The sequence below is a fragment of the Vicugna pacos genome, chromosome 3 (genome assembly GCF_048564905.1).
Source record: "Vicugna pacos chromosome 3, VicPac4, whole genome shotgun sequence".
Taxonomy (NCBI): Eukaryota; Metazoa; Chordata; class Mammalia; order Artiodactyla; family Camelidae; genus Vicugna; species Vicugna pacos.
This window is the reverse complement of record NC_132989.1, coordinates 74,247,914-74,260,020: the sequence shown is the minus strand read 5'-3', so window position 1 is coordinate 74,260,020 and position 12,107 is coordinate 74,247,914. Positions and strand designations below refer to the sequence as shown.

General features: G+C 31.7%; 1 protein-coding gene across 3 annotated transcripts in view; it reads left to right on the top strand.

Moving 5' to 3' along the window:
- RAD17 (RAD17 checkpoint clamp loader component) overlaps nt 1-12,107 on the top strand; it is a 29,062-nt gene that overhangs the window by 618 nt on the left and 16,337 nt on the right. For 2 of the 3 annotated variants that reach the window (XM_031675293.2, XM_015245260.3), the window contains exons 2-10: nt 119-162; nt 1,029-1,132; nt 3,021-3,278; nt 3,791-3,874; nt 7,261-7,417; nt 8,922-9,058; nt 9,551-9,603; nt 9,692-9,817; nt 9,912-9,981. In XM_031675293.2, coding sequence (XP_031531153.1) covers nt 1,091-1,132; nt 3,021-3,278; nt 3,791-3,874; nt 7,261-7,417; nt 8,922-9,058; nt 9,551-9,603; nt 9,692-9,817; nt 9,912-9,981 — 927 coding nt within the window. In that variant the 5' untranslated portion in view covers nt 119-162; nt 1,029-1,090. The remainder of the gene's footprint in view (nt 1-118; nt 163-1,028; nt 1,133-3,020; nt 3,279-3,790; nt 3,875-7,260; nt 7,418-8,921; nt 9,059-9,550; nt 9,604-9,691; nt 9,818-9,911; nt 9,982-12,107) is intronic. The other variant, XM_006197551.3, reaches the window with a different exon arrangement.

Below are 12,107 nucleotides of genomic sequence, written 5' to 3'. Positions count from 1 at the left end.
ACAGCATTATGTTGGACGAATATGTGAGCTTAGTATTCCCTGTGCAGCGTGTAGGGTGGTGGTGGGTCTGCTGGAAGTATTTTGTGAAGTCTTCTCTATCTCTGACGTCTCATTTCAGGAACCTGGTATCATCACGGACAGTTGCCTGCTCTTTAAAAGGAGGTAACGGTCAGTCTTGTTTTCAAAGAGCGACTAAAATTCTGACCGTGACAAGTCTGCATCTTTTATTTCGACCTGCCAACTAAATTAACTGAAATACGTGGTTTTTCCCCCCACCTGTGTACCTCTTTCAAACTGCGAAGAAAAACCTCTCTAGTCATGAACAATTTCTGTGTGTGTGTACGGTTTGTTTTCTAGTGTGTGGAAGTATTTACACGTTATAAATTATGTGTTTCTAAACGATTAAAAAATGCACAGTTTACAGGTTTGTAGATTGTAAACACCTTGCATTTTGTAAACTTAAAATTGGTGAGTTCACTAGCTTGTATAAACACTGAAGAATTATGAAAGTCGGAAGACACAGTCTTGCCAAAAAAATTCATAATAACACGTTCAAATAAAGACAAACACTTAAAAATATAAAGTCTTTGCCCAAAATAAGTGCTAAGTATGAATTCAATATAGTGCTTTTTTAAAAAAATTTTTGAATGTTTGTAATTTTGGAAAAAATTTTGAAGTGAAGGAAATTTTAATTTTCAGTGTAAAAACTGCACAAATAGTGTTGTCTAATTTTTCTTAATGACAAAAGGTAGGTACACAAATATGTGGTTTTTCTGTTTTCTCTACTACATTGTTGAGTTTATATGAAAAACTTTATTTAACACAGACTGTTTGACACAGCTATAGTCGTTAAAAGTAAAATTCAATTTAGCATTTTGATTTCTTGCTTCAGCTATTTTTAGTATGTTCTCTTTCATTAGTTCTTGAACCTCTATTATGTTGTTGATTTTGTCAGTATATATTAGTTACTATACTTCTGTTTTACAGTTTTTCATAATTTGAGGGATTTTTTTTCTTTTTTCCCCTAGGTGAACTATACTTCAGTGTACTACAGGTTGTATACTACGGATGGAAACTATTAAAGTTTATAATGTCAAAAACTTTTCTTAGACCAAAGGTATCTTCCACAAAGGTATGAAACACTAAAATGACCTTGTGATGATTGCCCAGAAAGAATATTAGTTTTTGTTTGTGTTCCTAAGACTTATTGCTGCTATCAAAGTAATCGTGTCCAGTATCTGTTGTAATCAGTGATCTAAAAAGTCTAATAATCAATTGTGAAACAACTGTACACTGAAAACACAACCTAAATTTTGAAAAAAAAAGTGTTTCTTTTTTATGATCGCAGTCATAAAGAAAAAGCTGAAAACTCTTGAATGAAAAAGCAGTAGAAGAAAAAGAAATACATGCATTGTAATTGGTGTTATAGCTTAACAAACAGGCTCTGTCTCTTAGAAATTAAGTGGTTTGGTGTGCCAGTTCTCAACAAGGCTAGTGGGTGGGTAGGATAGGTGTCAGACAGTATCACACTGATGAAAGTTAGCTGCTTTCCTACTGGTGGATCTACTTGTTCCCTGATCTTAAGTAAGTTATTTAACTTTGCTATTTCTCTTTGTCTCTCTCTCTCTGTAAGTAAATTTATGTAAGAAATAAAACTATAAAACGTGTAACTAAAATGCAGATTGAAATTGTTAGATCAGAATTGCTATCAAGAGTTTTACTACTACTACTACTACTATTTTTCTGTACTCTTAAAAATAGAAGAAAGGGACCAGAGTGTAGTACTGGTGACAGTCTTTTAAAGAGGAGGAAATGAACTGGGTAGCTGTGTCTGAAATTTTTCCCCAAAGGTCTTCATTTCTTTACCCACTGCTGATAATAATCCTAACCTTTTGTCTTTAAAAGAGATGTGAAATGTGATTTTGCGTTTATAAAATTTGTATAATCCCTCACTTGCTTCTTCTGAGCCTTCTTTCACCTCCAACTTCTGGTTCTTTTTCTCCTAAAAAGGACTGTTGTCTAATAAATGGTTCACAAGTGTGGCTGAGTATTCTTCAAGGGAAATATAATCTTGGTTCCCCTTATTAACCAGGCAGGGAATTCCTAAAGTCAGATACTAAGCTGGATTTTTCTGGATTTATTCTATTGGAATGTCAAGAAAATCCACTTCTAATTATTAAATAAAACTTTGTAGCACTCCTAAATGTTTTTAGGTTAAATTTGCTTAATTTAGCATCTTTCTTTTTGTATATATACTTAGAAAGAATTTTAAAGAAAAGGAAATGATGGAGAGAAACATAGAGGGGTCAGTCATTTCTATAGAGCAGAAGACCATGACATAGAACTCACTGATTTTCCTGCTTTATTGACCTAGTACTCTTTTTTTCTAAACAAACCTGACAAATTACCCTCACTAGAAAGCCTGCCTCCCTTTCATAAATATATTAGTTGTTTCAAGAGCTGAAGAAAAGTGTAATAAAATCATAATTACAAATTATTCATAGCATCAGGATTCTTAGACCTTCACAAATCTTAAAGCTGGTAGGGATTATTTGAATGTATAAAGTTGTTCTTAGTTGGTGAATGCATTAACTTCATCAAGGCAGAAGTGTTACTTTTCTTATGTTTCTGTGTGATTAAAATAATACCTTTTTTTCTTTATTGTTTGACTTTTCTGGTAGGTAATTTTAATATTTATGTTTCAGTGCTACAAATGAGTTTTAAAAGAATCAGCTGAATCTTTTTCCTGGGAAGATTATAATTAATAAAGAATTAAGTTTATATTCGATGTGTATTTATATGGCATTCATCATTACTATAGTCAAGTAGATAAGTATGCATTTATACCTATTGTAAAGTGGAAAAACAATACATATAGAGTCAGTTTTAAAGAGATAATTTGTGAGATTTTTATTTTAAATGTTGCAAATCTATGATTTTTTTTTTAACAGGGTAGTTTAGTTATATAGGGAATAGATGCAAAAAAAAGTGACAGTGTTTACATGGTTTCTTTTTTTCAGGTAACAGACTGGGTAGACCCATCATTTGATGATTTTTCAGAGACTAGAGGCATCTCTACTATTACTGCCACATCATTAGGTGTGAATAACTCAAGTAGTAGAAGAAAAAAGGCGCCTTCCGCATTAGAAAGTAGCAAATTTCCAGCTAGAAAAAGAGGAAACCTATCTTCCTCAAAACAGACTTATGGTCTAGAAAATTCAAAAGAATATCTGTCAGATGATGAACCATGGGTGGATAAATATAAACCAGAAACACAGGTAACAAATAGCATAAAACAAGTCTCTGTAATTTAATTTCAGAAAGGAGAGGGATGTGCCTTGTCATTTATTATTCATAAAAATCTGTCTAAATGAATTAGAAAAAAATAATAATTTTAAAGTTTTTTATGTTCCAAGCCTTAGATTATTCTGAAGTCATACCACTAGTTATTTGTCTTTGATTTAATTTAACCCTAACAAAGACTTGATCCTTTTAATTTTCACTAAATGCAGTACCCCACCCTATTTATTTCTTTCCCAAAATGTATTTCAGGATTATAGAAAATTTTATGATTACAGACGTGCCTCAGATTTTCATACACTGGTGTCAGCTTAAGAACAGAATTTTTCTGTACCAATATAAAGAATTAAGTATAATCAAAAGGACGTTTTTACTACTGTATCATTTATTTGTTTGCTAATTTTTTCACTAAAAGTCTTTATATTAATCTGTGCTGATACTTCAAAAATTTTTGAGTTAATATGTTGTATTTTAAACTTGAAAATTTTAGCATGAACTTGCTGTACATAAAAAGAAAATTGAAGAAGTTGAAACCTGGTTAAAAGCTGAAGTCTTAGAAAGGCAACCCAAACAGGTAACTAAAGAAGAAATATGTTTAAAAATATTTGACCTCAAATTTTTCTCTGACTTATAGTTGGTTATAAGAAGTTGAAAACTGCTCCAATGACTTTGTTCACATAAGATCATCTACTTCTGCCTCACCAAAAGACTCAGAGACTTGGCGTTTTCCCCTTGACTTGTACTTCTTTTTCCCTCTTACGTATGAAAGCACAGTAAACCAGTTAGGGTGCTAATATATTTACTATTATAGATTATCTCACACTAAAGCAAGCAGGCAAATTACATATTAGTTTTTGTACTAAATATAGCCTAAAACAGTCATAATTCTTCTTGCGCTGTTTTCTCTTTTCACTTCCTAATTCCATAATTACTCTTGACCCCCAAGCTAGAATATTCTCTCTCTTTTTAAATTTTTTTGATTTTGAGATTCTTCAAACATAAAGAAGGATAGAGTAGTAAACAAATACTCATGTACCTATAATATACCCATCATTTTCCCCCGTAGGTATTTTAACGTAAATTATAAATGTCTGACTTTTAGAAACTTAAGTATACCTCTTTAACAACAGTAACAATAAAGAAGCATTTTTCTTATTAACCATATGTACCATTATTCTAACAAAATTAACTGTAAATCCCTAATGTTATCTAATGGTCAGTTCGCATTCACATGTGTCCAGTTGTCCCCCAGATGTCTTTTATTTCTGATTTGTCACAATCAGGATCTAATAAAGGACCACTCATTACATTTAGTTGTTACATCTCTTAGGTCTTTTAAAATCTAGAACAGTCCGCCTTTACCCTCTCTTTCTCTCCAAGGCATTGACTTTGTTTTTGTATTTTGGGGGAGGGGAGTAATTATGTTTATTTTATTTAATTTTTATTATTTTATTTTACTTTTTAATTTAATGAACATACTGAGGATCCAACCCATGACCTTGGGCATGCTTAGCACTCTGCCACTGAGCTATACCCTCCCCCCAACATTGACTTATTAAAGAGACCAGGCCAATTGACTTGTAGAAGTCTTATATCCTGAATATGTCAGGTTGTTTCCTCCTGGTGATGAGTAACTTGTTCTTCTAACCTGCATTTTCTATAACCTGGAATTTTGAATCAAGGGCTTGATTAGACTTCAGTTGAACATTTTTGCAAGAATACTTTATAGTCATGGTGTATATTTTACATTGTATTATATCTGTAAATATGTCTCGTTCTCCTGCTATCTTTGATGTTAAGTTTGATGACTAGATTAAGGAGATGATAGAACTCTTCATTGTAATTTTCCCTTGTGATTGGCACATGAATTTATGGAGAGATGCTTTGGCAGCATGTAGGTGTCCAGTTTCCCAGCAGTCTTTCACCTAAGAGCTTTAGCATCCATTTTCAGTCCTTGCCTGATCATTTTGTTATTGTGAACTGGTGATTTTCCAATTGTATTATTATTATTATTTCTATAATTGTTAGCTGGCATTTTTCCATAAAGAAAAGTTTGCCATCACTAGCTGGGGCTGTTTAGTTACATTTAAATACATTTCCAACTGGAAAGACAGGGTAAATTTTCAGTCATTTTCTTTAACTTTCAACTTTGAATGAAGAATTGGTATTTTAATTGCTTCCACTGGTAAACTGGAATCAAAGTCCTTCCTGTGACTTGTGGATCTAACCTTTGGTATAGGGTTAAGATAGTGTACTCAAGACTCAAGATGGATTTTCATTGTCAGCATTGGTATTCCTCTTCTTGTCGAAATCTCATCTCTCTTTGAGTACCAGTTCTTGGGCAGTTTCTCTGATGCACCTTTTACATCACAGTTTTTTCTTATTATTTGGTCAACTCAGCTAATAGTTATTTTTCAGTGTCCGCTGTTGTTTTTTTTTTTTTTTTTAGTATAAACATTATCATGTCTTAAACCTACACATGTAGTATTATTATCATTTTACCAGTTGGATGAACTTAGATATGGGTGCACATGTTTAGGTGTTGGTAAAGTATTTCCTGTACAGTTTTAAAAGCTTCCAAGAGGTTGTAGTTTAACCACCAATGTACTCTTTATTATATAGAAGTGTCAGAGTCAGTAATTATAAGACATCTGTATGAAAAATTTTGGTAACTTCTAGATTTCTCTTTAGGCAAGCTAAAAAAAATTTTTTTAGTTGATTGTAAGCACTCCAAATATTTGTTGAGCTTAATTTTTGAGGGCAACTTCTTTTCTTCAAAATATAGTAAATCTCTATTACAGTGTAGGCAGTGAGGGGATTAACAGAAGTATTTCTGTTTTAGTGTTCTGATAGGAGACTACCTCCCAGTTCATTCATACTGGAAGCAAAACTTTTGCTATGTGGCTGTGTCACTGTATCAAAAAACAGACACAGCTGTATTACATGAGAAAAATACATGGCTGCCCGTGTTTGACCTTCCTCTTTTTTTAAAAAAGTCATCTGTTTGGAAGTAGTCAGCTGTCATTATTTGCATTAGTTATGTTCTGCTAAAGTCACTGCAAACAGAATTAGCAAGTACTGAACCATGGTTCCTAAGAGAATTATAGGGTTGGTTCCTTCAAAACCTAATGTTCCTTTGGTCATATTTTCATCACCCTGTCAATATATAACCTTATTTTAAATATGTTTCTGTATACAGATACCTTATTTAATATATGTTATTAAATCATAAACATTAAACTCATGGCCAGTAGCACTATAACTCATATATTTATCCATTTTAAAAAGTGGGACTGGCTCTCCTCTGGGTCCAAGTACACAGGCTCTTGGTTACCCTAGTTCATAAAGGTAAACAAAGGAGCAAGGATTATAGCCCACCATTGTCTATAGGACATCTTCCCCTGATAATTTTTTAGTTTTAACTTTTTTTTAAATCAGATTCACTATATGAGGGAATGTTACTGGGACCCACAACCTCTAGTCTCTTTTTAGAGTCCTATCTCTGGTAAATATGTTTCTTAATGTACATTTCTTAAAGAATTTGAAATCCAAACTGAGGTCTTCCCATAAGAATATTATACATGTATAATATTAAGGTATATAATCCAAGGATAGGTCTATATTGATTGAATTTTATGAGTTCAGATAACCTAAAAATACTTGTTTCAGACATTACCTCTTTAATCTAGCTGAAGTTGAGTTTTAATTTGAATAGTCCTTGGGAGGGACATAATGTAAGAATTGAAGCATTACCAGAAGCTATGCTTAGAAGTTCATGAAATAAGATTTTCTTATCTAAAACTGATTTATTCCAGCTAGCATTCTGAAATTTAGTCTGCTTATACCAGACATTCAGTAAATATTTGTAGAAGTAATTAATATCTAGAAAGAATATTCAAACATAATATTCTAGCATTCCAATGATTTTGATTTTTAATTGATGTTTATATTTGCTTTTAGGGTGGATCTATTTTATTAATAACAGGTCCTCCTGGATGTGGAAAAACAGCAACTATAAAAATACTGTCAAAGGAGCATGGTGTTCAAGTACAAGAGTGGATTAATCCAGTTTTACCGGAATTCCAAAAAGATGATTTCAAGGAGGTACTTAATCCTGGTAAGTTTGCTGTGAAGGTAATGGAAATAGTGGAGGAAAATCTATGCTTTGAAACAAGTCCCCCCATCTATATCTAAGATTTCTAAAACCATGTTGAGTATATATGTTTGAGATGAAGGTATATATTGCCACTCCTATAGTAGATTGGCATCTGCCCACTACCAACTGCTTCACAATGTCTGAGTAGCAATCAGATGAAACTATATGGGTACATTTTCTCACTTACTTCCAGTTTCAGAGGGGAGTAATTTTAGGAAAAGGAAGGGAAGGGACCCTCCAGTAGAGAAGAGTAGGATTTTTTAAGGATGAAGTCTTAACTGTTTTATTAGATAACAAGCTAATCAGTTTACATTATTTATGTACTTTTTTCCTAGGCTGTGGCTGGGAAATTAGTGTAAATAAACTCTTTTTGTTTAAATATAAATCGAGCCTTAAAATGTGTTAAAGTAACTTACCTCCAAACAAGAGAGTTTAGAACAAACCTGTTAGAATCAAATCAAATCCAATTATATGTTAAAGACTGTCTTTGGAATTTGGAAGGGGACTTTAACACAAACAACCCAGAATAATGACAATCCAAAAATAATCTAGTAGTACGATATAACTTCATATATATGCTCATAAACTCCAGCGCGATCATTTTTAACTTTCATAGTTTTCTTATTGCTTCTTCAGGTAACTAAGCTGGGGTATCCAAATCTCCTAGGCCACTTTGGAGTGAAAAGAGTTCTATAAAAGACAATCATATTTTATCATGGAGTATTCCTCAAAATCCTTTCTCTGGGCTCTTCTTTAGTATGCTTCATATGTGCTGTATCTTTAGTATGCACACCCTTATGCTGCTAATATCCCATACTCCTGGAATTCCTCCTGCTTTCTATCAGTAAAATTACTTTTGACAATCTAGTAAGTTGTTATTTACAGTCTTCTGTATCAAATATTCCTTCCCTTATTCCCAAGTCACTAATCAACCATTCTATTTTTGTCATTAAAACTTCATTATTGAGACCAACTCATTTGTAGTCAAGCACTCATTTGGAGAGTCTTCCTTGTGTAGGCAGTCATAAATATTTTTACAAGTAGTATGACTGTTATACTAACAGCTGTGTTCTGAAGTCAGTTAGCTCCATATTACATTCATTGTTAGAGAAAAGTTACTGTTGCCCATAGTGACTTTTATCTTTTGAAATGAATATTCTTTTATTTATTTGTTTGTTTGTTTGTTTATTTATTTTGGGGGTGAGGTAATTAAGGATTTATTAGAATCCAGAAACATGCATGCTAGGTGCACACTGTACCACTGAGCTATACCCTCAACACCTTGAAATGAATATTCTATTTTAACTTTGAACTTTGCCTAATTAGAAAACAGGATACAATATTAGGATCTCCTTCATGTATATGTAAATATATTCGTTTATATATATGTATATTATATACATATGTGTAATATTGATCTGTATGTAATTTGTTGAAAATAAGTGTTAAATATGTTTCCTTTCAGAATCAAGCTTCCATATATTTCCATATCAGTCTCAGATAACAGTTTTTAAAGAGTTTCTACTAAGAGCAACAAAATATAACAAACTACAAATGCTTGGAGATGATCTGAGAACTGATAAGAAGATAATTCTGGTTGAAGTAAGGACAACTTTTGTAATTCTGCTGTAACTATTGAGTAAACAATTGCAAGATATATCTTATGTGATAATAACATTACCTCTGTCCATAATATTAATAGTATTAATAGTGGTGAAATACATGGAAAGGCTTTTTGTGATAGCAGAAACCTAGAGTATTCATTCAATAAACTTGAATAGAGTAGCTATAGATTAATGAACTTAAAAAATTTAATAGCTTATGTATAGGAAGGCAAAAAATATTTGGAAAATGATATCTTAGTGAAAATATTATCACTTGTAGTAACCCTAAGAAATTTGATCTGAAAATCCCATTGATGCATATTACTGTTTAGGGCATCAGCTATTTGATGTTTCCTTTAATTTCTGTAAAAGTTCTGGTTGCAGTACATTGAATGGGTAACATTTTTTCCTGTCCTGGTAAATATAAATCTGAAAATAAATTTACGTGGGAACAAAAACTGAGCTAATGTTTATCCTGTGTTTTTGATAGGATTTACCTAACCAGTTTTATCGAGATTCTCATACTTTACATGAAGTTCTGAGGTGAGTTTCAGTGAAGTTTTCTGAAACTCCAAATTAAATGTCAAATGGCTTAAATTCCAACATTGCTTGCTATCTTTTGTTATTTTAGGAAGTATGTGCAGATTGGTCGATGTCCTCTAATATTTATAATTTCTGACAGTCTGAGTGGGGATAATAATCTAAGATTACTGTTTCCCAAAGAAATTCAGGAAGAATGTGCTATATCAAATATTAGGTAAGAATGAAATTTCTGCTTAAAATGTTCACATATGTATTGTATATTTAAATTAATTACATAACTGCTATCTTTCTTTTAAAAATATTGACAGTTTCAACCCTGTGGCACCAACAATAATGATGAAGTTTCTTAATAGAATAGTGACAACAGAAGCTAATAAGGTAAGTCTCTTAAGAACTGATTAACTTGAATCTTACACTGTAACTATAGAAAGCAAACTGAGGTGGTATTATGTAAACTTGAAGAGTTAGAAGCACGGATTATTTGTTTTTAGAATTAAAAATTTTTAATTATACTCATAAGGCTTTTCATTTTAGAAAATGTGGGAAATACTGATTTTAAAAAATCCTTAACCTTTTCCTACTTTTAAACTTTCTCTTTCACATTGAAGTAAATTTCTTGGTTTAGTGCTCTGAATTGTGTCTATTATCAAGAAACTATTTCCTAGCATCTAGGTCCAAGTCCTCTACAGTCCAACTCTACTTTTGTTCTGCTGTCAACTCTTTAAAAATTTAATGTTTTTTTTTTCATTGTGGTAAAAAACACATCATAAAATTTACCATCTTAACCATTTTTTCCCAGCTTTATTGAGATATAATTGACACATAACATGATGTAAGTTTAAGGTGTATGACACTGATTTGATAAACTTACATAATGCAAAATGATTACCACTATAATTATTGTTATCTAACACCTCCATCATGTCATGTAATTACAATTTTTTTCTGTCATGGGAACATCTAAGATTTATTCTCTTACCAGCTTTCAAATATATAATATGGTATTATTAACTATACCATCTTAACTATTTTTAATTGTACTGTTTAATAGTGTTTAACACATCATTTTTTCCTATCTTTCAAGTCAAGATGATGTTAAAATAAATTGGTGGAACTTCTACTCCCAGCAGCATGGTTGTAGGGGGCCCTACTGCTATAAGTCAACTGGCTCTTACATGAACATTACTTTTTTAGCAATGCTGGATCATAGTATCTGAGGGAAATCTCCAAGGGAGAGGTTGTTTGGAGAATTAAACAAAATTATGTATATATGTAGAATACTTAGCTGAATAGATAAAATTATTAATAATGAAAACTTAGAAATAAACAAAGTCCAATCATAGAGCAGTTACTATGGTGAACTATTGTGTCATTAATTTGTGTTTTGAAAATATTTAGTGACATGGGGAAATACAATTTAATGTTAAAAATAATAAGATGCGAAGTTATATAATACTAACAGTAGAAATGATGTTTTCATACCTTGGTGTGTGTCAGGACCTATGTAGAGTATTTTTACATACCTCATCTTATTAAATCCTCACAACAACCATACAGAATTATCCCCATTTTACAGGTAAGGAAACTGAGCTTTGAGGGGAAGTAACTTGCATAATATTCCTCAACTATTAAGTATCAGATGAGTTTGAAGTATTGTTCTGGTTCCAGTTCACTGTGCTACAACAAAACAAACAATTGTCGACAACACAATGCACATACAAACATGAACCTATACAAACTAGAAGAAATACATTAAAATGTTAAGTGTGATTAGTTCTGAATGATAGGATTACTTGTAATTTTTTGTCTTTTTGAAAAAACTTTATATTCTCTGTGAACGTGAAAACTACAAATTATAGTTTTAAATATTAAACAGTCATTAAAGAAATAACAAAAATAGCATCATACTATATCACTTACATAAAATTTTTAACACTGAGTCATTAAATTGCAAATGGCATTTACTCCAGCAGATTGTGTTTTACAGTAAAAAGAAATACCATAACTGCTTTTTTATATAGTTAATGTGCTATACCTTAAGTAGTTGACCAAGAATGTTAGAACTAATATACTTTTGATACTGTCGTTGGTGTTACATCACAGGAGCAACAACAAGCATGCTATTTAAGTCCCTACTAGCTTTTATAAGATCAAATGTTACAATATTGTCTGGAGTCCCCAAGGAAGATAATGATAGCAAAGGAAGATTTAAAGAAGAGTTTACTCTGGTATTCTGTAGCTTAGTTAATTATATTAAGAAAGAATGTTGACATCTTAAGTGAACTAGTTATAATAGGAAAGAATGTTGAATATCTTAAGTGTTTTTTTTTTAAGTTTAAATAGATGTTTCTCTCAATTGATAGGAAAAAAGATCTTTAGTCTTTTCTGTTATCATTAGGTATCAAAGTGTGGAAGGAACTGCTGATCAAACATTTCAGCCACATTTGCTGTGTTCGTAGTACTTAACATCTATGGTATTTTCTTTAGCTACCAAGGATCATGAT